Below are 25,900 nucleotides of genomic sequence, written 5' to 3' on the forward strand. Positions count from 1 at the left end.
GAATTCTACTAGGGACATAGAGGAACTGCACCTTATCTGTGGATTGCAAGGCTTGAATTATTAACAATTCTGGGTTCACTGCACACATGCTGTAGAAAGCTACAGAATCTTTGCTTTGACTACTATGTACTTTGCCTCACATAATAAATCATGTTTTTTTCAGCTTTCATCAGTTAATGTGGGATGGCCTTAACATCTCTCTGTTGGGCACTGAGTATAACCTCAAGAATAGCAGAGAAAGTCCCACTCTGAGCTTAACGATATGATTTATACCAGGTGGCAATAAAGGACAATCGTTGAATTTATTTTCTAATCCCTTGTGACACCTTTTGTAAAGAAATTATACTACAAAACATTTTATAGTTTTGTAAATATTAAATACCTTGCCAAGCTGTATTCACATTATACTTGGAGTAACAGTTTGGGGTTATTTACGTGTTTTAAGTGGAGTATAAAGAAGTGTGGTGGTTATTGTATACACGTGCATCTTCATCATAGGAACGAGGAATGTGCTGGCCCTTCCCAGCAGCAAGGCAGAGGCCCCTGGCCTGCCTCGACTCATTCCGCGTCTAACTCTGACAGACTATCCAGCAATAGTGAGAAGAAAGCCCCAAAACTCAAAAGCACAATGAATCACTGCAGTTCCAGAACAGCCCAGAGGCAGCAACCCAGGGAAGGGAGCCATTCTGAACCATGAGTTCCCCCAAGCCTGAACTTGTCCTTGGAGCTTCACTCCCCTGCTATTGTTGACCCATTCTGAGAGGACTGGGGTCTCCTGACGATGCCCGGGGGCCCGCTCTTCCTCAGTGCCGAAGGAGATCCTGGTAGCCCTCTACGAAGCAGTGGTCTCCAAGTGCTACGCACTGAGCCGACAGAAAGCTGCTTCCCAAGCTTTGTGCAGAGGAATCATCGGAGGCATCTTGTTAAGAGGCAGGGGCTGATTCAGCAGGGCCAGGGTGCTTTGAGATTCTGCAGGTCTCATCTACGCAACACTTTGTAGTGTTCTGAACACAGTGCTTTGAACACTATGTAGCTGAAGGACTGTATCGCAACATTTCTGCACATTAGAATCACCTGGGAGGCTTCCTCACTCCATAGAGGTGCCCACACCTCACTCCTAATTAAATCCAGACTAGGGATGCGGGGTGCTGGAGCCCAGGCATCAGTATTTTTCTTTTCTTTTCTTTTCTTTTTTTTTGAGATGGAGTCTCGCTCTGTCGCCAGGCTGCAGTGCAGAGGCATGATCTCGGTTCACTGCAACTTCTGCCTCCTGCGTTCAAGCGATTCTCTTGCCTCAGCCTCCCCAGTAGCTGGGACTACAGGCAAGCACCACCACGCCCGGCTAATTTTTGTATTTTTAGTAGAGACAGAGTTTCACAATGTTGGCCAGGATGGTCTCAGTCTCCCGACCTTCTGATGCGCCTGCCTTGGCCTCCCAAAGTGCTGGAATTAGAGGCATGGGCCACCACGCCCAGCCCTAGGCATCAGTATTTTCCTAAACATTCCCCAGGTGATTCTTAAAGTGGGCAGGTTCAAGAACAGCTGATCTAAGGGTTCAACTCACTGTAACCATGGAACAGCCTCAAAGAACAGGTTCCTGCAAGTGACCCAAACTTAACTCTGTTGGTCTTAACTGCTTTCAATTTTCTTGTCCCCACTGACCAGTTATGTGCTGAAGGCAATTAATTGGCGCCTTTCATTTTACCTCCTTTCAACAGAGGAAGTAAGCAGGCGTATTCTTCCTTCCCTGTATCTCACCCCAGTTCCTGACACAGGGTGTACTTGACAGGTTAACACTGGGCGATGCATGACGTTGAGATGTCTTCCTCTCCCTAACCTGAAGGAGGCTCTAGTGAGCAATTATCGCACCAAAAGAAAGATGAACGAGTCTGCAGCATTCAAAGACAGAAGAGTGGCCAGGCATGGTGGCTCACGCGTGTAATCCCAGCACTTTGGGATTACAAGGCGGGTGGATCACGAGGTCAGGAGTTTGAGACCAGCTTGGCCAACACAGTGAAACTCCGTCTCTACTAAAAATACAAAAATTAGCTGGGCATGGTGGTGGGCGCCTGTAATCCCAGCTACTCGGAAGGCTGAGGTAGGAGAACTGCTTGAACCCAGGTAGGCAGAGGTTGCAGTGAGCCAAGATCGTGCCACTGCACTCCAGCCTAGGCGACAGAGCTAGACTCCGTCTCACAAAAAAAAAAAAAAAAAGAGAACACTGAGAACCAGCTGTAAATGGTGATCTACTCTTGCTAAAATGATTCCTTAAGCTCAACAGATCAACCTTCTTTCAAATGCATTTAGTGGCAGAAAAACAAACTAATTTTCTTTCATTATTTGGACTCAATGCATTCAAGTCATGAAAGGTGATTATTTCAAACTCAGAATAAAGTAACACACGACAACAGACAGTTTAGCATTTTATCCTCATTTTTAACCTACAAAGTATAATGTTCTCATAAAGTATTTTAATAAATATATTAAGGCTTAAGGTAATTACTGGTTTGAGTGGAGGGTGGTTTGCTTTCTAGCACACTAGTTTACATTCAGAATCTTAAAAATGAAAACATTTGCCATCTTACAGTGAGTTTTACAGAACATTGGCTTGCCTCAGTTTTTTTGTTTTTTGTTTTTTTCACTATTCAACATGTCTTTGTATTATCTTCCTTCCTCTTGTACCTCATAGACAAAGAATGATATAAATTGTTGGTTGAAAAAAGCCAGTTGATCGGGGTGACTAGAAATGTGAACTTTTTCAGTAAAAAGCCTTCACCGAATCACTGGGCAGTTAGTAATGCAGCTTACAAATAAATAAAGCTGAAGCGAGAGGCTTAAAAGCTCATTAAACAGCAAGAAAAGCTGCAGAGCATATTGAGGAAGGGAAGCAGTGAAATGGTGGTTCTAACACATCCCAAACTGGAAGCAAGAACCCTAGCACAAAGAGGATTGGAATACTCTACCATCCACAAGGAAGCAGCTGGCTACAAGCCACCTCACACAAAACACCCACTGAGGCCTTTCACCGAGATCCTCTTGTTATATTCTCACTATGAATCCCCAGCAGGTGCACCTCAATAGAAAGGTGTGGAGGATACTGCTGAGGACCTCTAGGTCACCTAAGCAAAAACTGCTGCCATCAAAGCAGACTGCCACCATGCGTCCGCGGAGAACTCCCTGCCTACAAATGAAACTGGTAGCACTCATCCCCTGTGCCCGAGGACCATCCAAAACGGAGGTGCTTTCTTGCAAGAGAAGCAGCAAATGCTGACAGTGTGTCCAGTATGAAGGGCTTCCCAACAGTCACATCCCTCCCAAGACCCTCTAGATGGACTCCAGAATCCAGTCGCCACTGGAGAGGGAGGAGACAGGCAGTGACAAGTCCCGAGGAGGGCCTCGGTCCCTCCTGTCGTGCAGGGAGTTCTGCTCCTGGAAATATTCCTCCTCTTCATCGAAGAAGCCGTTCTCCAGAGCATAAGTGCAGTCTGGGCTGGAGGCTGCCTGGCACACCCCCTTGTATTCCTGAATCGACTCGTAGAGACTGTATAGTTGGCAGAGCAAGGACATGTCCAGCTGGCGGAGACCAACCTTGAGGGAAGGGGTGGGGAGGTAAAAAACAAGAAGTCAGCACTTGAGTTTAATTTCGGTGGAACACTCAGCCGGCAATCTGCGCCTGCCAGCACATTCCTTCCACACAGTGAATGATTCAGAGCATCACTCGGATGCTTTGGATTTCCAGCTTTGAGAACACCTTAATTGTGTTATGCCCACACCTCAGACGTTACTCAATGAGTCCAGGGAGGATCGCATCTGTGAGGCAACTAGGTCAGCCTGCAGAATTTACCCTGGCCCTCCTGAGCACGCCTGATGAAGCAACAGCACTGCACATTCTAGTGGCCCCACCTGCTTTCACTTTGGACGCCAAGAAACGAGTGTGTCACCTTCTCTCCCAATTAGACTCGGAGAAGACCGACATTGGCCTTCCCTGCTACTGTGTTAGGATCTGAGCGATGCAGTCATTCTCAACTCCCAGGGGCAACAGAATGCCCCTTGCCGGCGACAGCAGCTGGCCAATGTGACATCCCCTGGAGCACCCACCTCTGTGTAGCTCAGTGGTCAGAGGTTACACTGCCTCCCTCTCCTCCAGGCAGGGTCAGTCTTATCCCAGATGGTTCTGGGATCCCTCCCCAGAGTAACTGACTGAGTACGAGAAAGCCCTGGAAGATGAAGGGCTCTACAGTGCCTCCTGAAAACGAGCCCCACAAAAACAAGCAGCAAAAGAACAAAGAACATGTATAAAAGTCATATACTTGTTTATCTTCCAGTTCCTCCCTTCCCCACCACCCATCCCAGAGAAAAGAGCAGGATCAGAACAGGAAATGCATCGTTTACACCAATACCAAAGAGAGAACAGTTAAGCCACTTGGAAATGCAGCATAGAACAGCATCAGCGCCTCTTAACCTTTAAAGTGAATGAGAACCACCCGGGGATCTTGTTCAACAAGCAGACTCTGATTCAGTGGGTCTGGTGCCACTGGATGGCTGTGCTTCCACCAAGCCCCTATGGTGATCCCGTGCAATGCTGCTGTTCCACAGACCCTGCTCTGAATGGCAATGGGAAGAAACTCAAGAAGACACCAGGGGACCTGCCTTCAACTTCCTGGCCACTGAGCAAGGCATTTATCACCTTCATCTCAGTGCCTTGGTTGATGGCAAAATGGAACAATAATTTCTCTTATGGAGCTACTAGGGAGATTCAGTATCAATCCATTCAATAAACAGGGCTAATGCCTCCTGGGCTAAAGCACTAAAGATGCATGGGTATGTGCATGTAGAAAAGCATACAGAAAGTGTCAGAGGATTTACAGATTTTATAATTACCAAAATGACTCATTTACCTAGCAATAAGATTTTACACATAAGACAGCAGGGCTTTCACAAAAGGAAGCTGAGGCCTGGTAAAAAGTGTTCATCTTGTAAACAGATTGGGTGTTAAATTCCAGGTTTATTCTTCAAATCCTCCAACTACTCTAAATTGCCAAGTGAACACTGGCTGTCTCTCTCCTATGGCCTGAATAAACCATAAAAATCAGAACTATGTTTTATTACATAGCATACACACACACACACACACACACACACACATTTAGAGATGGGGTCTTGCTTTGCCAACCAGGCTGGAGTGCGGTGGTATGACCATATAGCTCACTGCCACCTCAAACTCCTGGGCTCAAGGGATCCTCCTGCCTCAACTTCCCAAGCTGCTGGGACTACAGGTGCATACCACCATCCCTGGCTAATTTTTTAAAGAAATTCTTTGTAGAGATGGGGTCTTGCCATCTTGCCCAGGCTGGTCTCAAACTCCTGGGCTCAAGTGATTTGCCCTGGCCTCCCAAAGTGCTGGTATTACAGGCATGAGCCACTGTGCCCAGCCTTCAGAGCATCTTTCGCTAAGACACTCGAGAAGACTTCCAGATAGAGAGGTGGGTTCTGTTGTTACCACAACTACTCATGACACTAGAATCTCTAAATTTTCTTAGGAAGAGACCTCAGTCACAGGTCGGGAGCGTGGTCTCCAGGCCCAGCTTTGCCATCCCCTGTGGCTTGGCTGAGGTCCCGACCCTCTGCCAGCCTATAAAATGGGGGACTTTGGCTGGCTCATCTATGGCTAGCTCAAACACTTTGTGACCCTATATAAACTGTTGCTTCTCTGTCCTAAATGAACTGCAAGCAAAAGAGAGACAGTTTCCAGGGCTGTACTCAGAGGGCAAACTTCATTCAATGGCATCTCAAAAGCATACCTTGAATAGGCAAGCAATGGGCAACTTAAGAGATGCCCAGGCCACCACACCCTAGGGCAGACACCACTGCTTGCTTTTTTTCTTGATTAGAGTTCGATAGGATGTGTGTCTGTCAAGGAGGGAAACAGCATATCTGTCATTTGTGTTTTAAAAATTATCCATAGTTTGGGAATTTTCTATTGAAAAAAAGGAGAGACAGGGAAAGAAAGAAGGAAGAAAGGAAGGAAGGGAGAGAAGGAGGGAAAGAAAAGTCAGTTTAGGAATTTTCTATTGAAAAAATAAATAACACAAAAGGTACCCAGATGATACTGATGCCCAGTTCCAGCAAAGAACCAGTGATCTTGACACAAATATCTTTCTGATTTTCCTGGGACACTTATATTTATTATCCTGTAAGTTTGGAATTTCAGGCCAGCCGAGCAGAAGAGCACGGAATTAAAAGTGCAGGCTCGGAACCTGCTTACCTCCCTGCCTGGGTTCAGATCTTGGCTCTGCCACTCACCAGCTGAGCAATCGTGGATAAATTGCTCAGCTACTAAAAAAAAAAAAAATCAATAGCCTCTACTCTCATTGTTGTTATTATTTCCACGGTTTCTCTTCCACTCTGCTAGCAGGCAGACTCGCCTCAGGAAGGAGCCGTAGGTGCAGCCAGGCTCTGAAAACAGAAGCGCCCCGTCCCACTGTTCCTCCCGCTCCTCTCCCAATCCAGCACTGAGGTGGTACATGAGAAGGAGCCAGATGGTCACCTTCGCTCAGAAGACAGCCAGCATAGTCAGGCAGGGTGACAAGGTGCCAGTGACACTGCCTCGTGAGGAAGGGGAAACTTTCAATTAGGAAAGGACTTGGGATATCTTACCTCAAACCCCAAAAGGAGGACCTTCCAAACCAGTGCGCTCCTCTCCAAACCAATACGATTATTTTATACAAAGTCAAAGCCTCCCAGCCTGGAGGCCCCACAGAGCGCTTGATGCTGGGTGTGATGGCTGGGCATCCAAACAGATCTAGTTTCACTCTTTCCTCACTACCCTTTAATCTGAAGGTCATTTACTTTCCACCACCCCTATGCCCTAAAACAAAACCCAACCCTGTCTTCTTCTCTCCAAGCTAAATATCTCAGGCTCTTCCACTATTTTCATTATGACCTCCTGCCCACTAACCACCCGCGGCCTTTGCTCTAGACTTGCTCCTGTTTTCCAGGATTCCTCTGCAGAATTGCATCTGGATACCATCAACATGCCCCAGGAGTCTGACTCGGCCAGCTCTGACGTCCCTATCTTTTCTAGGATTTAATAAAAGAAATATTAACTTTAATCAAGAAAGCCACGTCCTCTTGGGGGTCACATCAGTACGTGCTCAAAAATCATGGAAGAAGTTCATCTGGAATCCTAGACCTACTTCCCTGCTGAGCCCCTCTGACACCAGCAGAGTGGGTAAATCCAAGACTCAGTTTCTCACCCCAGGAATGAATCACTGAAAAACACCTAAGTAGCAGTAGGCACCCTGGTATCAGAGCAGGTCTGATTTTCTCCTTCCTAGGATGGTTTGAGGTCGGCCCAGGTAAACACAGGAGCTTGAACGCTTCTAGGTTTCAAAGGCTCTGACTCCCCCATGACTCCATTCCAGCCAGACACCTGGCTCCAGGCTTTTCTCCTGACAGTGCCATTTCCAAGTTATTCCCCGGCCCACCGAGGTGATGCACCCGGCAAGGAGTGGAAAGCAAAGAGGATCTCTCCCTGGACACTTCTGCACTGTAGCACCCAGATGACTCACAAAGCTGCCTTGTCATCAGGTGGAACACTGGCCTAGAAAGGAATTCTGACCCGCCTAGGAATACAGCGCAGCCCCGCACACACCTATTACCCAACCCAACACATGGCAAAAGTTCAGACGGATTTAACAAGGATTAGACGCACACACATACATATGCACGCGCACACACACGCCTACACACGTCCCAGCCTCTCAATGCCACTGCCTTCAGGCACCAGACTAAACTTCCTGATTTACCAGAAATCCTCTAAATCAGCTCGGAGGACATGAGGTAAGTCGCTGCACAGTAAACCAAGACTTCCTAGCCCGGGCCCCTCTTCCTCAGCTGTGGCGGTTTACACAGCAACACTTACGTTTTCTAGAGGGAGGCGGAAGATCCGTAGCCAGCACTCCACCATCTGGTCTGACTGTTCTTCAGGCTTATGCCCTTGACTCCCAACCTGCACAGCCCAGACTGTCCCCCACTACACCCCCATCCCCACTGCATCTGTCAATGCTCCTCAACCACCTGCCCTGTACCTGATTCCCTCCACTCTTCAGACTGTGATTGGTTCAGCCAGTTCGTTCACCCCTTCCCCTCGCCCTCTCCATCTGTCTTAGGGCATTTTCTCCTCTTTCTGTGATCAGTGTGTACACGGGTCTTCTCTCTCCTGACACGGGACAAGCTCCATGAAGGCAAACACCATTTCCCTTTTGGATCTCTCAGTATCCAGCCCAGAAACTCACAGAGCAGACAGGCAGATATTTGGTGAATCAGTGACAACGCCTGGCTGCAGAGATCTCAGACACCCTCCCCGGGAATACGTAGCTGCAGAAGTGGCCTGGCAGTGGGGTGGTGCTGGCACCCACAGACCTCCGGCTGCATCCCTCAGGCAGTCACAGAGGTGCAGGCTGAACGGGCAGCCACCGAGTGCCCTGCACACCACCAGGTGTCCCCGTGGGAAGCACCAGACTACTGAGTCCTCGCGTGCCTCCCACCACATCGAGGGCCAAAGACACCCAACCAAGTTTCCTCAGGAGCGCTCTTCAGAGAGCAGACCTGGCGGTCAATCTCTCTACACCAAAGGCATGTGGGTCTTGGTTGCAGGAAGGGGAGAGAGTGACCATCCAAAAGGACTTGATTGTAAGACATGGTTAAGTCACCATGAACAAGAACCTCTCACCCTTCCAGAAAAAGGGGTGGCTGGGGAGCCACCGTGCAAGCCACCCTCGGAGCAGAAGCAGCCTGCATCTAATGGTGCGTTCCCGCATGTCGTTGGAGGACGGCTGGTCTCCACATTCACAGCTGGATTCAGAAAATACAGCTCTCTTTTGAAAGCACACGTTTTGAAAATGCAGACAGGCTCATTTAAGAAAAACATGGAATGCTCAAACCCTGCAATTTGTGGTCCTTTATTCTCTACTTTAAATTCAAGAACAATCAGCAGCTTCCATGGCTGTAAACTGCGAGTGCAGGTCCTTCCGCTCTCTGTGCAGGCTTCCTGCTTCCTTCCTGATCATTCACTCCTCTTCTCCCATGCCCAGAGCTCCCCTCCACCCCTCCCGCAACACACGCAGGTGGCCCCGCAAGCCACAGCATTCCCAACAATGGGGCCAAACAAGCCCAAACCACCCTTGAAACTGCTTCCTTTCACTTCGGATTTTCAAAAGAGTAGGCTCCACATACAAATACACTTCAGACAGGGCGGTGGCTCCCAGCTGGGTGTTAGGTCACTGAAAGCCTCTGAGTATCTCTGGAGGCTGCATGGGAGACAGAGTTCTTCCTAACTTAAAGAAAGGACAATAGAAACATGACCACTAGGAAACAAGGCTTAAAAGATGAGAGGAACCTTTCAAAGGAAATTTGTGTCGATTTAAACCAAAACACCATGAAAAATGTTAAGTTTTTTTAGAAACCAAAAAACCGGCAGGTGCAGATTATAGGCTCACGCCTGTAATTCCATCACTTTGGGAGCCTGAGGCAGGAGGATCTGCTTGAGCCCAGGAGTTCCAGGCCAGCCTGGGCAAGATGACAAGACCCTCATTTCTTTTTTTTTTTTTTTTTTTTTTTGAGACTGAGTCTGGCTCTGTCGCCCAGGCTGGAGTGCAGCGGCCGGATCTCAGCTCACTGCAAGCTCCGCCTCCCGGGTTTACGCCATTCTCCTGCCTCAGCCTCCGGAGTAGCTGGGACCACAGGCGCCCGCCACCTCGCCCGGCTAGTTTTTTGTATTTTTTAGTAGAGACGGGGTTTCACCGTGTTAGCCAGGATGGTCTCGATCTCCTGACCTTGTGATCCGCCCGTCTCAGCCTCCCAAAGTGCTGGGATTGCAGGCTTGAGCCACCGTGCCCGGCTAAGACCCTCATTTCTACAAAAATATTTTAAAATTTGGCTGGGCGTGGTGGTACGTGCCTGTGGTCCCAGCTACTTGGGAGGCTGAGGTGGGAGGATCACTTGAGTCCAGGAAGTTGAGGCTGCAGTGAGCTGTGATCGCACCACTGCATTCCAATCTGGGCAACAGAGCAAGACCCTATCTCTAAAGAAAAGAAAAGAAAAGAAAGGAAAAGAGATGACAAAGGCCTTTGCCTAAGACCATTTAGTCAGTGGCAGAGTGACACCAGGTCTGCAGGACTCTGAAACGGGTGCTGTGACCATCACCCTGCACTGCCTATGCAGGGAAGATGAAGAGAGAGGCCCCAGACTCAGCAGTGGTATAGCAGGCTGCTTGGATCACAGGCAATTTTTATTTCTGGCTTTTCTGAATTTTCTAAGTTTTCTATTATGAAAATGTATTAACAATGAGAAAACTTTCACAGTTATCTTTTAGAAACACAATGAATGAGTAAGCATATACAGATGGCTCACAAATTTATTTTAAAGACTTGGTAAATGCCCCAAATCTAATCACAATGTCTAGTTTATATCCACAGGCCTGGACTGTAATTGAAGAAAGCAGAGATCTAATCGATTATAACCTGATTTCTGATAAAGGATGTGTTGACTGAAGGATGCTGCCCTTCATACTGCTTAGAAAAAGCCAAAGAGAGACTTCATCAGTGTTGATGCAGTTGGAGACGGCCCATGAGCTCAGCTACCCAAGCTTGACAGAAACACACTGAAGGACTCTCAGCTTCCTGGTGGGTTCCAGCTCTGTGCTCACTAAACAGCTTCTGATGACGTGGTCTCCTATGTAGCCTTCTCCTCCCAATGGGCAGAAACACACCCATGTCATTTGGTCAGCTTCATCCCCTGTTAATATTTCAGACCTGCCAAGCTGAGGACTAGACTCTAAAGAGCCATCAGGATTCAGAGACAGAAGATAAACCAGATTGCATGACTGTGCCTCCGGATTAAGCCCCATTAAACCCAAAGCACATCCCACCTCCACACTTTTCAGGAAACTCCTCTACCAGGTAAAGCGGTTTGGGTTGGATTTTCTGCTAACTTACAAGTGAGGGCATCCACACTGACACGGAGCCAGTTCTGCAATTTAACAATTCTCAGAAGGACATTCTCGTTTATCTCTAACCTAAACTAACATTTGTACAAACTAAGCCCATTTCCTCTTGTTCTGTCCTGGGAACAGATGAAGAAAAGCAATTGATCATTTTCTTTAAGAAATGTCTTTGTACATTCTTTTTTTTTTTTTTTTTCTGATTGTAAAAATAAACACTCTAATTGTATTCTAATTGTATTAAAAATTCAAATGGTTCATAATCATATGAACCAGTTCTCCTTAATTCCCTGTTATAAAACAGCAGACCTCAAATGTTTTGGTCTCCAAACACTCTTAAAAATTACTGAAGGTCCCAAAGAGCTTTGGTTTATGTGGGTTATACCTATGAATATTTACATTACTAGAAATTAAAACTGAGAAAATTTAAAATATGTATTAATCCACTAAAAATAATAAACCAGTCAGGTGTGGTGGCTTACACCTGTAATTCCAGCACTTTGGGAGGCCAAGACAGGTGGAGCACTTGACCCCAGGAGTTCAAGACCAGCCTGGACAACATGGTAAAACTCTATCTCCACAAAAAATACAAAAATCAGCTGGGTATGGAGGCATTTGCCTGTGGTCCCAGCTACTCGGGAGGCTGAGGTGGGAGGATCACCTGAGCCTGGGAGGCAGAGGCTACAGTGAGCCAAGATCTTGCCATTGCACTCCAGCCTGGGCAACAGAGTGAGGTTCTGTCTCAATAATAATAATAATAATAAGCCCATTACATGTTAACACAAATAGTATTTTCATAAATCTTTTTACATGTCTGGCTTATCTGGTTCTGTATTTGGTCCTTTGTGATGTGCTGTTTTGGTTGAAGTAAACAAAGAAAATCTGGTCTCACACAGCTGTATAACTGGGAAAGGAAGGAGTATTTCAATAGCCTTTTCAGACAATCGTGGATATTCCTCTTTGCTACTGCCCTTTAGTTGATTGTTGTTTAGTGTGGAATTTGGAACTATACCAATGAAATGTTCACACTCTATTACATTAAAACCATCAGTCTTGCACATTGAATGGACCTTTTAATATCAAGCGTTAGTCATATGAAAAAGGTGGAAAATGGATTCAATAAATTATGCGGCATCTTCCAAATGTTGGTACATTTTCTTACACAATAACCAAAAAGTCACATTTGTCAGTATCACCATCATATAATTATGGACCCTCTGAAAGAATCTCGGGGGCCCCTAGGGGTCCCCAGACCACACTTTGAAACTGTGGTTCTTCAGATATCCACTTGTAGTAGTTTAGCATATATTCCTCAAGGCACTATGCACACCCATGTGGTTTCTTCTCTACTGTTACCACATACACAGAGTCAGGTAAACACTGTTTTGTAACTTTACACTGTGAACGTCTTTCTATATACATATATAGTTACCATATTCTTTTCAACAACTGTACAGTATTCTATCACTATTATAAAAAAAATCCTGCAATACACATCCATGTACAAGTGCTGTTATCCACTTGTGTGGATGCTTCTTTAAGATATACTTGTGAATATGAAATTGTGGGGGACAAGAAGGACAAGAGGAGAAGAATGCCCGAGGCGCATTTCCAATCCCGGGCCTCAGATCCAAAGCAATGGGAAAATGTAATGGGAAGAAAGATATTTACCAATAAAGTGATTCAATTTGGACTACTTTTCATCACAAAATAATTTTATGTTTGTATTGGTATAAAAAAAGTCAGTAATTGGCTTTAGCTGTATGAAGATTTAACAGTCATACTGCAAACATTTTACATCGCTTTTGTGACCTAAGTTACACATATCTTAAAACTATATTGCAATTCTGCTTTGCTATTTAATACAAGGCCATTTTAGAGTTTTTAAAAAATGCAATTACAGGGTCAAAAGACAGGCATACATATTCAATTTCAGAGGTATTACCAAACTGCGCTCAAAAAAACCCTGCAGCCCTTTACACCTACCCCACCCCCCAGCAATGCATGAGAAGGTTTACTTCTCCAAACCCTCACTGTGACAGGATCATGCTTTTCTATCTTTGTCGGTCTTGGAGGTACAACATGATACCTTATTGTCTTAATGCACACATCTGTGGTTATAAGGGATGTTAAACACCTTGCCACTTCTCTTTTAACAGCGTTTAACTTGGATATTTTATATTCAATTTTAATTGCAACTGAGAGTCCCAAAGAGCTTTTGTTTATGTGAGTTATACCTGTCAATATTTACCTTATTGGAAATGAAAGCTGAGAAACTTTATTAATCCATTTAGGTGAACCAAGTCACCGACCTAAGAATACACTCGCTTTCACGTGCATCTCAGTCACCTTCTTCCTCAGCCTAGGCTCTCCTGGCTGGGACAGGCCTGGGGTTCCCCAACAATTACCCCCTGACTAGAGAGCCCTGGGCAGAGGACAGAGGCCCTCCTTTCTCCCCAGATCCCTCCTCTGGTCAAAGATGGTGCCTCCCTCCCGAATCCTTGAGACTCAGAAAGCGCACACCTGCAAAACTAGGCCAGCTGATGGCTGTCAGGGCCAATCAAGGAAGTGAACAGAGAGTGCCCACCAAAATGGGAAAGGCCACATGTCTTAATGAATTTCTGTAGACTTCTAAAGCAGGCTAAAGGTTTTTCTGTCTCCAGAGTTCCTGGGAGACGGTGACCATCTGTGTTAAGTGTCTGTGGGGAACGAGCCACAGGAAGCCACGGGCAGCCTTTACGAATCCTGTCTAATCATCACTTCCAAACATCAGGAGCGTGTGGGCAAAGGCTAAGGCAGCCAGGAGGCCAGGGCTCCATATGGGGAACAACATTGGCAAGGGGGGCAAATATCTGAGCAGCCAGCCTCGGGGCTTGCTTCCTGAGCATGGAGTCTGTGGTCTGTCTGGTTTCCTCCACGGGATTACGAAAAGCTTGGTTTTTCCAAGTGGGGGGTAAAGCCTCCATGGAGTTCCTGCAGCCAATCCCAGGGCAAAACTGTGAAACTTCCATCTGCAGCTTGGTGGGAGTGAACTGCAACGGGGGCATGGTCCCCTTCTTGAACCCTCCCTAAACATCCTTGCCCACCTGGTCTCAGGGGACTACAGCCGTGTCGGTGAGGCCAGGACCCAGAGCAGGGGAGGCACCAGTGTCTGCCAGGCACAGAAATGCCGGGCCTACAGCTCACTTGAGGCTATCTGCAGATGAAGAGGTGCCCACACTGCCAATTATTGGGGCACATTTACATTTACACTGAACAGATGCATACCTTTAAACAAAAAGGAAAAAAGAAGAAGAGTTGTAAGATACTTGTGAGTTATGAAAAATATCAATTTATAGTACTTTACAGGTAGGTACTGTAATAAAGCAAAGTTTAAAGTGGTATTTAAAAAAAAAAACTTTCAATCCTTTGTATCTTCAAATCTTGGGACGAGAATTCTAACCTCACTTGGAGATAGCACCAAGTGAACGAAGCCAGGCAGCGACCCACACACTGCCCTTACTGTCCCCCACCTCACACCAAAGACATGGGCAAGCTTTCATACACACAAACCATTAGATATTCTTTTTTTAGGTTTTGCTTTTATAAGGTGGATACTGGGATGGGGTCAGGAAAAGTACAGGGTAGCAGTGGCTTGAAAATCTTAATAACTGCTGCAGACAGCCTAATTTTTGATGAACTGAGCCCAAGAATAGCAAACTTGTACCCTTCTTCCTTTCCTGCTTCCCATTCTCTGCATTCAAGGAATTCACAGCAACTAGGTATAGCTGTGAAGTGTCCTTGGGGACACCAAGCATATTGCTTGGTGACAGGCCCCGCACCTGTGCCCAAAAGTTATGACAGAGCAAATTTCTTCTATAGGCACCAGAAAGAACCACAGGGGCATGAGGGGTAAAGAATATTGCCGGCCAGGCGCGGTGGCTCACGTCTGTAATCCCATGGGAGGTCGAGGCGGGCGGATCACGACGTCAGGAGATCAAGACCATCCCGGCTAACACGGTGAAACACCGTCTCTAATAAAAATACAAAAAATTAGCCAGGTGTGGTGGCGGGTGCCTGTGGTCCCAGCTACTCGGGAGGCTGAGGCAGGAGAATGGCGTGAACCCGGGAGGCGGAGCTTGCAGTGAGCCGAGATCGCGCCACTACACTCCAGCCTGGGCGACAGAGCGAGGCTCCATCTCAAAAAAAGAAAGAAAGAATACTGCCATGGCCAAAAGGGCCCTTTATGGCATTTAATTCTCATTTTCCCAATAAGAGATTTTAGCCCAAAAAAGTGAAGTGGCTTATCAGAACTATATCACACAGTTTATTAACACCAAATTCGAGCTTTTGATCCCTGATTCATGTGCTTCTCTAGTCTTAAAGGGCTTGCTAAAAATGCGGATTCCTGCCAAGCACAGTGGCTCACGCCTGTAATCCCAGCACTTTGGGAGGCTGAGGTGGGCAGATCACCTGAGGTCAGGAGTTCGAGACCAGCCTCACCAACATGGAGAAACCCGTCTCCACTAAAAATTCAAAACAAGCTGGGTGTGGTGGCGCGTGTCTGTAATCCCAGCTACTCAGGAGGCTAAGGTAGGAGAATCACTTGAACTCGGGAGGCGGAGGTTGCAGTGAGCCGAGGTCGCGTCATTGTACTCCAGCCCTCCAGCCGGGGCAACAAGAACGAAACTCTGTCTCAAAAAAAAAAAAAAAAAAAAAAAAAAAAAAAGGCAGATTCCTTCTCTCAGCTTCTGATTCCACTAGAATGTGCCCCTGAAATCTGCATTTGGGCCAGCAGCCTAGGAGATTCTGGAGCTGGCAGTCCATCCTTTGGGGATCGCTGTGCTAGACTATGCTAGTGGAAAGACCAGTGAAAACAGACAGTATTAAAGGCTGCTGGACATTCCCAATCTCCTCTGACCAATGCCAATCAAGAATGCTGCACTGGGAGCTAATCCTCTTATTCCAAATGGCACTTCGTAGCCTGACTCAATCACAGCCTCTTAAAGACTGAAACTTCCTCTGTAAGACACTGGTTTCACATTAAGGATAAGGACTGTACTCCACTGGGGTGTCAGCTATTCCAGCTAATGAGCTGGAATCCAGTTCACTGGACAAACTCATTAGGCATTTAGTTGTTTCAACTAAAATGTAGGAAAGCTAATTGTTACTGGTTTCACAAATTCAACTTCTTTTTTTCTTAGGTTCAATTCTTTACACAGCATTGCAATTTGGGAATTCAAAAGTTCTGTGTGGATGACTTCCCACTCTGCACAGGTGGGAGACCACAATAACTGATAGTTTAAAGAAAAAAAATGAGGCAAAGAGATTCCAAATCAAAGCTACTAGACCTTGCTGCTGACCATGGGAGCAGCTGAACCCAAGAATCCCCAGTTCCTCGAAGCTCTCCTGCCCCCAGGGCCGAGGGTCTTTGTGTCTCTACACTCTAGTGTGACTTCCGGTTACCTGTAAGGCTGATGATCTAACCTCGCACAAGTGCTGGGAAGGGCAGTCTATGTAGAAATCTATGCAAGGACTGGTGTGTGCCAGGGGTCCCAGCTGACACCCAGTCAAGGACATCCTTCAACCACATGCAAATATTTTAAAGGCCAACCAAGATCTAGTTAGCCAAGCTAGCCATCAGCTTAGCAGATAAAAAAAATCTTTCAAATTGTGGGACCCTTGAGGGCAAAGTATTTTTAAATAGAAGGGGGTCTGCAGTATATATCTACTACATTACCCCTTGCTCCATTTTTGCAAACTGTCCTTTCTTTAGAGAATCCCCAGTGTCTGATTCCATCCACATGCTCACACCATCTTATTAAAATACAATCCTGTCCTTGTCACTGTTGGCTGGCCCAGGCTGGCCAGGCCACCCAAGCTAGGCCAACTGGCATCCTTCCACAGTATTTGCAAACTGCAACTAAGCAGCATGGCCAAAATTGAGGGGGGCCACTGTTAGCGGCCAGGTTCCAAAATGGAGGAAAGAAACAAAACAGAGGAGGAGGGGAAGAGAAGACCTCAGTGGACTTCCTAGGTTCCCCATAAGCCCTGGTTCTAGTCTGTCTCTGTATACATCCAGCCTACAAGATTCTCCTTTTGCAAAAGCTAGTTCAGACTAAGTTTCTATTACTAATATACAGTCTTTGGTCATGAAAAATGAAAACTAGTCCAAACTAAAGCAATTCTTTTTCTGTAAAGACACCCACATCTACCAGGTGTGATAAGCCCCTTAACATCTAGATATTTCCTATTCACCCTTAAAGCGTCCACAGCACTTTCTAACATACACCCAGTAATCATCTCTTAAACATGATCTAAAAATATTCTCTGATGTAAAAATAATCATCATCAACTTTTTCAAAGGGACTTTTTTGGTCTATAGAGCAGTAACTATCTGTGTGACCCTTGAAGCTTTCCAAATGGGCCCTTCTCGGGGTGGGGGACGAGGACTTACGAGTAGTGCAGAATTTCACAAGGGTTACTAGAACAGGAGGTGTTGAAACTTGGAGCTGAAACCACAACTCTCCAAGCAGAGGAGGGCACCAGCAGTCATGGGACAGACGCTTCTCAGCCCTGGACTCCAGCTCTCCCAGGTTCCACCCTCGGAATCCATCCTAATGGCCTCTCCTCTCATTGAGACTGTATTACTCCCTCAGCTCCAACCATCTCTTCCACCAGTTATCTCCAGCCCAAAACCTCTCTTCCAGCTTCCAGCTCCACATTCTGAAATGTTTAACATGCTCTTCAGCTGATGTGATGACAAATTACTTTCCTCCCTAAAGCAACCACTCCTCCTGACTCCCCAAATGCTACAGTGAACCCCACTTCACCAGTGATTATTAAGCTTCAAAACCTTGCTAACTGCCATACAGTGGTATACGACACACTCACTGAAGTCATTATATCTTGACTGGGAAAATATTTGCAATGTGCGGCCCAAAAAGCAAACCAAAATATACGTGATCAATGTGTTGTATGTATGTGTGTGCGTGTGTGAGTGCGTGCGTGTGCACAGACAGCAGACTGCAATGGTTAAATAGGGTTTTGGAACCAAATAGACCTGGTACGGTCTGTGACCTTAAGGGAGTTCAACTCTCAGCATCCCATTCTTTAATATAAAACAGACTTTGAGTATCTATCTCATGGAGAATTTATACAATTAAATAAGATACTATATGGAAAGCACTTACATTGCACCTAACAGAAGATATCCCAAAATATTAAAAGTGATTATTTCTAGGTGCTAGCACTGTAATTTTTAATTTTTTGCTTGGCTGCATTTTGCATAAAAAAGCTTAAGTTATCTTTGATCCCCTTTTCATCATCTTCCCTGACTCAGTAATTCCTCCAGCTTCAGAAAAGTGTCTCCCACATGAGTCTTGTTTCACATTAGCAAGGCCCTGCCCTGCTGGGGACTCCATCACCTCTCCCATGAACACCTCTCATCTTCCCATTGAGCCTCCAAAGTCCAGCTCTCCCTCCTGCACCCTGCTGTAGATTTCATTTCTTCAAAGTCCAACAGGGATAGTACCATTCTCCTGCTGAACACCCATCCTTGCTACTCAGCTTCCCAGAGTCCAGTTGGTCAACCTGCCCAGCCCCTTCTTGCTCACATTTCAAACTGGGGCACTCCCATTTCAAACTGGGGAACTCCCAGCTCCACCTCCGCAGCTGCCTTCCTGGTGCCTTTTTCCCTTGTTGAAATTCTTTCACCTTCTGAGGTCTTCCACACCACCCTGCTCCCTGTCCCTGCTGGAAGTTGTCCCTCTTTCTATGCTTGCTTTAAAAAATAAAAATAAATAAAAATTAAGGCATTTATCACTTTCTGCCATGACATCTAGTTATGTCTCCTGCCACAGATTTGACCTCAGGCCTTCAACTTAAACAGATCAACACAAACTATTCTGCAGATATCTCAGAAATGAACTCCCAGTTCTTACTTTGCAAGGCCTCCCCAGAGGGAGTCTCAGCTTTGTCCACTCAGACCCCATGGTCAGTAAATCAACTAAAAAGTTGAAAGATTCTCTGGGCAACTTTAAAGGCCTTGTGACATTTCTTGAAAGGAACTTGTCAAGGCCTGCAGCCATACCTTATCTTTATCTCAGCTAAATACCAGGCAGACCAAAGATGGCTGTTTATTTTTCTTGTGCTTCAAATAGGCTTACAGAGAGCTCTGGTCCAAGGCGTAATTATACGGATGTGGTTGTGCTTCAGTCACACCAGAAGGGACCTGGAAAAATACTTTTGGGAATAGCACGTTGACTCCCAAGCCACCATAGCAAGACTCCAGAGCATGTTTATAAACCACAGCTTCACAACAGGAGTGGCCCTGAGGTTTTTCCGTCTCTTGCTCAAGTATGGAACTTAAATAATCAAAGATGATCTTCCTACTTCCCCCCGTGGTTCTGCTACGTCCAAGTTCAGACTGTGAACACACTACGTGTAGATTTATCTATTAAAATGCAGTTCACCAGCTGTGTGATGCTTATGTCAATGAATGTTTTTTAATAAATTAAAAACGGTTGGCTTGGAATTTAAGTGGTTCTGTAAGAAGCTTAGAAAATCTTTTCAGTGAGAATTGGAAATCACTTCAATGCCAGCTACAGAGTAGGAAGACAATATCTCTTTGATTAAAAGTGTTAAGGCTGCTTTCTGAATTCAATTAAGTCTTAGTTTTCAGAACAGATAATGCTCCTGAAAAAAAGTATGCATACTCTGAATGTTTCTAAACAATATCTTAAATGCACTAGATGCATATTTAAAAGATTCCTGTAACAATTTCTTTTTTTTTTTTTTTTTTTTTTGGCAAATTTAGTTTTGGGAAAAGGCAGCCTTCCTAATGTTAGATTTCCTTAATAATTTACCCATAGGGAAAAGAGTCAACCTGGACGAGGTGAATGGAAAGGGAGGCTTTTAAAAGGAGGGAATTGGGAGGAGGTGATGGGGGCCAGTAACATGGCAGAAAAGAGGAAAAGTTTTTGTTTTCTTCTTGTCTGGCCTATGCCTGGCCGAGAAAGCTGGGGAAAGACTCGCTGTTGCCTAAACCCCTGCCCTTGTCCTACTTTTAGCGTCACCCTAAATCATGTGTGTTCTGGTCCACAAACAGCTAATGTACTTCCCAAGCACAGAGAAACACTGAGCCCACGGTTTGGAGCTCAGACACAAGGCGCAGAACTCACATGGACAGCACCCAGACCGGGAGGACAGCCACCTCACATCTTTCTCAAGCGGGTTTGGGCAATCAGCTTCTAGGGGCTGAGGGACCGGGCCGCCTCCCTCGCCCGGGGTGCGCGTCCGCTTTCACAGCCATCTGTGCGCCGGGGCCATCCCGCGGTAATCGGATCATGGACGCGCGGCCTGGGGCGCCGGGGAGGGGGCCGGGCTGTTCCAATCTGCTGTCTACACTGGCGACGGACAAAAGCTGTCCTCTTCGTGGTAGGAAAACGCAATCGCGTTAACCCGTTGGGCCGCTGTGAAAGCCTTTCCCCCACCGGAAAGGTCTGTTTCACTCGGGGAGGGGTGACAAGGCCGCCCCCGCCCCCGCCCCCGCCCCCAGGCCAGGCGCGAACCCCGCACTGCGCTTCCGGGCGCCCAGGTTTCCGAGCCAGCGGGGCCGGACTGAGGGCGCCGGGCGTAAGAAAGCCGCTCTCTGCGCGGGGGCCTCTCCCGCCCGGGGGCCCAATCGTGGGCACGGGGCGCGCGAGAAAAAGGGGGCTCGTTGGGAGAACGGCGCCGCAGCCGGGCCGAGGAGCCCGAAAAGGCGGGTGGGCGCCGGGACTTCCGGACAGAGCGCGGTCCCCGCGAACTTTCCCGGGACTGCGAGTCCGACCGGGAGGAGCCCCCGCTCGCGGAGCCCCACTCACCATCTCCTTGCGGAGTAGCGCCAGAGCGGCGTCCAGGTTGGGAGGCTTGGCGGGCGGCGCTGCCGCCCGGGCCCCGCCGCCGCCCGCGCCCCCGCGGCTCAGCTCGTCCTGGATGCGCGACTTCTGCGCGTACAGCCGCTCCAGGTGCCGCCAGCCCCCAGACGCGCCGCCGCCCGACGCCGAGTGCAGCAGCCCACTCAGGCTCTTGGGCAGCGGGGGCAGCCCGTCCACCCGCAGCCCCCGGACCGCGCCGTTGCCCGTGGCCCCGGGCGCCGCCCGGGCCCCACTCATCGCGCCGCAGCCAGGCCACGCGCCCGCCCCGCTGCCCCAACCCAAGGCTTCCCCGGGCCCGCCCCCTTCCCGGCGGTGCCCCGCCCACTTCCCCTCCCTCGCCACGCCCCTCACGGGCCCCGCCCCCTCCCCTCGAGGCCTCTGCGCTGGCCCCGGGTCCGGGTGGCGTCCGCGTCCAGCAGCCGGGCTCGCCTCCACCTGAGTGCCCCCCTACCTCTGTGCCCCTCCAAAGCCTTAATTCATCTCCAACTCCACGTGCCTACCCTTTAACCCCCCGACTCACCTCCAGCCCCGTCACCACTGTGCCACTCCCTAGCTCCGAACCCACTCACCACCCCCGCGACCCCTAGCTTTCCGGTTCACCCCCCACCTGTCCCCACCTCCTCTGTGCCAACCCCCAGCTTCCCGGCTCACCCCAGCTCCGCCCCCACGCCCTCTGTGCCACCCCCAGCTCACTGGCTCACCCTCAGCTCCGAACCCACTCATCCCCACCTCATGTTTCCGGCTCACCCCCATCTCTGTCCCCACCTCCTCTGTGCCACCCCCGCAGCTCACTGGCTCATCCCCAGCCCCGCCTCCACTCCCTCTGTACCACCCCTCAACGCCCCCTCACCTCCAGCCCGGCTCCAGACTCCCCCCCTCACCTGCCAGCGCTCCTCAGCTCCTAGCCTCACCGAGCCCTGCCCTGCCCAGGGGGTGGCCCAGCTTCAGATTCCACGAAGCAGGCTGTTTCAGGGGGTGGGGGTACCGAGGCTCTGGCTCGCAACCGGCGGGACGTCGAGGGGAGGAGGCTTGGCTCTAGTCCCAGGACCCCCAGCCCTCCCCGAGGGCGGAATCCAGCCCGCTTCCTGCTACTTCCCACTCGCCGCCGGGAGGGCTGGGGGCCCCAGACCGGGGCAGGTCGCTCCTTGCCGCCGGGAGCGCTGTCCTCAGCACGGCCTTGTGCAGCAGTACCCGCAGCAGTCAGCAAGAACGCCAGGCCCACTTTTGAAACTTCAAAGCACTAGTAAACATGCCTTTCATTCTGGCCATGAACACAAGAGTCAACTCTAAGTGGAAATGTCAGGAAACCAGAGAAAGGGATTAAATCTCGGAAACTATCCATCAACTCAGGCAAAAAAAAAAAAAAAAAAAAAAAAAACACTTCGCACACCTCAGAGGAAAAGAGAAAAGAGGCTCTGCCCCTCCCAGGAAAAGTAAAAATGACAGGCAGTTATAACCAGATTAGAGATAGAAAAGATCAAGAAGTAAAGGCTACAGCCCAACCGCAGATTAAAAACTAATGCGGTGTATAGATTGGATAACTTTAATGCCCTTTCATTATTGGCTTTAATTATAAAGGGATTTAATTTTCTAAATACATTCAAGGGGATCAAAATTACAAAGTGTTCTCGGCCCTTCAGACACCCAACGTAAAAGAGCCCTGCACTTTGGATTGTTTTGTACCCTTTAATCTACCACCTCCTAGAGCCCACCCCAGAAGCAGTGTCTTTGAAATTGGCACAATATTCTCCCTGGATGGTTGCAACTGGGTAAGACTGATATGAAGAAGCTTTAGTGCAGGCGGTGTGATTGACAGCACCCAGGCTTCCCACCCCACCCACTGCCCAGAATTTTCCGCCTCTTCACTGTGCCTCACCTCCCACTAATTACCTAGTCACATTTCTGGATGTCAGGTATTTATTCATTCACTTATGTAAACGGTGGGTGTCTTCAGAAGAGTGACCAGTCTGCCTGTGTGGGAGTAAGGGAAAGGAAGGGGTGGGAAGCATTTTGACATTTGGTTCACACCTTAGCAGGAATTTCTTTTTTTTTTTGTTTTGAGACGGAGTCTCCCTCTGTCACTCAAACTGGAGTGCAGTGGCGCCATCTCGGCTCACTGCAACCTCTGCCTCCAGGGTTCAAGCAATTCTCCTGTCTCCGCCTCCCAAGTAACGGGAATTACATGCACATGCCACCACGCCCGACCAATTTTTGTATTTTTAGTAGAAATGGGGTTTCACAGTGTTGGCAAGGCTGGTCTCAAACTCCCGACCTCAGGTGATCCACCCACCTTGGCCTCCCAAAGTGCTGGGATTACAGGTGTGAGCCACTGCGCCCAGCCTGCATGAATTTCTTTAATTTCATTGGTCACGTTGCAGTCTTGCCTGCAGTAATCACTCAAGGTAGGTGATAGGAGGTTCAGCTATGTGATGGTGAAATAAGAAAAGAAATCACTTTGAAGTATCGTGGCACTGAAATCATTTTAAAGCACATACATCAGAGAATTATGGATTGCAGAAGGAAAAGAAGGTTAGGGTCAGCAAGACAGCAGCATGAGGTCTGTGGTGTCAGGACTCGAGAAAAGAGACATAACTTAGACAATGCCAACCTTACCATGTTTTTTTTCTTTTTTGAGACGGAGTCTCACTCTGTCACCCAAGCTGGAGTGCAGTGGTACGATCTTGGCTCACTGCAACCTCCCCTCCCGGGTTTAAGCAATTCTCTGCCTCAGCCTCCCAAGTAGCTGGGATTACAGGCGCCTGCCACCACACCCAGCTAATTTTTGTATTTTTAGTAGAGACGGGGTTTCACCATCTTGGCCAGGCTGGTCTTGAACTCCTGACCTCGTGATCTACCCGCCTCGGCCTCCCAAAGTGCTGGGCTTACAGACATGAGCCACCATGCCCGGCCAGCCTTACCATTTTAAAGGCAGGCTCTGCGTTCTGGCCTATACTCAGTGAGGTGACTGTATTGAAATCAGTATCAACAAATAACATCCCGGGGTGAGGAGAAGTTTCTACAGAATTTCTGTGGTGCTGGTGAAGACATTATTTGTATAAACCTGAAACTATTATGCAACAAATATTTTGACATCCTTGGGGAGTGTTAGTGTCTGTTTATTCAAATGCCAATATAAAGTAGCTTTTAAAGTTCGTGCTTATAATGGGAGAGAAGTAATAAATAACTTTGGACAATGTGTTTTTTTGCGTTAAGCCACTGAAACATTACCTTAGTCCATTTAGGCTGGACTGGATAATGTGTAAAGAACAAAACACCTGAGACTGGATAATGTGTAAAGAACAGAAATGTATTGCTCACAGTTTTGGAGGCTGAAAGTCCAAGATCAAGGCACCAGCTGCTGTGGTGTCTGCTGAGAGCTCATTCCTCATAGATTTCACCTTCTGGGTGTCCTCACATTGCAGAAGGGGCCAGGGAGCGCCCTCAAACCTCTTTTACAAGGGGACTGATTCTGTTGATGAGGGCTTCACCTTCATGACCTAGTCACCTCCCAAAGACCTCACTTCAATACCATCACATGGGGGTTAGGTTTCAACATATGAATTTGGGACTGGCAGGGGGCACATACATTCAGACTATAGCAAAACATCTGTATTCTGAGTTCAAATCAGAGTGAGGCTTCATCATCACCCATGAAGCTAAATCAGTCTTTTCTGTTTTTTGTTGTTGTTCACGGGCTCTTGGAAATCAGAAAACACAAACTTCTAATCCAGTACTCTATTCACTAACCCACGTCTTTTCTTAGACTTTTTCAATCAAGGTTAGGGACCTGGGCCTTGGAGCACAAGCCTCAGAGTCACCAGTGTCCAATGACACTGGGTAGATCTAAAGCTAGATTTATCAGTCTTTCTAGCCGGTACTCAACTTACCTATTAATTTCCAGGCATTTACTTAGAGATATTCTCGTGTGCCTCCATTCTGACCTTCTATTAACCCAGCCACTAGATTCCTCCCCACCTCTAATCTCTGCCCACTTGTTGTTTGCTTTCAGGAACTCTACAGTCTTTGTGTGTTTTATTTATTTATTTTTATCATTCTAAAAGTTTAATAACTTAGGTTGTTAATAGACTAGAAGGAACCTGAAAAAGACACCAATTGAGCTTGCTTTTTCAAGCTGATGACTTTAAATGCTGCTAACTATAGAGAAGTTTATCTTGCCATTTTTCATTTGTCACAGAACCTAAAACTGGATTACTTTGAGAGCAACTGTACAATGAATTTGGGCTAAATTTTAGCAAATGTATTTATTTCAAGACATAATTTCTTATATTTCAATCATTTCTAAAACAAGTTATAAATTTTAAAGCTTATATAATGCCTCTTAAAGATTTTTGTGTGCAACTATGTGTACATAAAAATGGGAAACTTAGCATTTAATCATAGATTCCTTTATATAGTTTTTAAATTGTTGCCTTGTCGCCTCGACAATATTTTTTATTTGGTCAGAGACAAGTATGAAGCTTTCTTTGCTATAGCACAATGCTGGGTGCCTCGTGATAGCAAATACATATATATATATATATATATATATATATGTAGTTTTTTAATGGACATACTATTCAATGTAATTTGTTGAATAATTACTGTTAAAATAATTAATTGGGAGGTCATTAGGCTGAGGCAGCTCCAGTGCTCTGGGCTCCTACTTAAGCAAGTTAAAACCTAATTCAGTGTAAACAGTAAAACAAAACAAGCTTAACCAGTCAGAAACCTCCAACTAACCTCTAACTGGGGGCTGTCCACTGGAATGATCCAAATAAGGCCATTGCTCCACTTTAACCAATCAAATATTTTCTTTGCTTTGCTTCCTCATTCACCCTATAAAAGCTTTTTCCCTCCTGTCCCTTTGTCAGAGCCTAGAGCCACTTGTGGTCTGGAGCTGCCTGATTTATGAAACACTTTTTGCTCAAACTCTTTAATATTTCAGTGTGTCTCAGTTGGTCTTTTGACACTACTATGTGTAAGCTACAGTGCAAAGCTC

The 25,900-nt window shown here is 47.2% G+C and overlaps 1 protein-coding gene across 1 annotated transcript; it reads right to left on the reverse strand.

Annotated features, from left to right (window-relative positions):
- Positions 1–340: 340 nt before the first annotated feature.
- Positions 341–21,192, reverse strand: FAM89A (family with sequence similarity 89 member A). Its single transcript, XM_050769397.1, has 2 exons — positions 20,848–21,192; positions 341–3,588 (listed from the first exon to the last, which is right to left on the reverse strand). Exons 1-2 carry the CDS (start codon positions 21,136–21,138, stop codon positions 3,325–3,327), a joined length of 555 nt encoding a protein of 184 aa, XP_050625354.1. The 5' UTR covers positions 21,139–21,192; the 3' UTR covers positions 341–3,324.
- Between the last annotated feature and the right edge of the window lie 4,708 nt (positions 21,193–25,900).

The sequence above is a fragment of the Macaca thibetana genome, chromosome 1 (assembly GCF_024542745.1).
Source record: "Macaca thibetana thibetana isolate TM-01 chromosome 1, ASM2454274v1, whole genome shotgun sequence".
NCBI classification, from domain to species: domain Eukaryota; kingdom Metazoa; phylum Chordata; class Mammalia; order Primates; family Cercopithecidae; genus Macaca; species Macaca thibetana.

Bases quoted from the DNA above. Each gene is read 5' to 3' on its own strand.
- FAM89A (XM_050769397.1), bottom strand. From the start codon at position 21,138: ATGAGTGGGGCCCGGGCGGCGCCCGGGGCCACGGGCAACGGCGCGGTC. The intron at 3,589-20,847 runs GTGAGTGGGGCT...CCTTCCCTCAAG, and splicing joins CGCTACTCCGCAAGGAGATG to GTTGGTCTCCGCCAGCTGGA.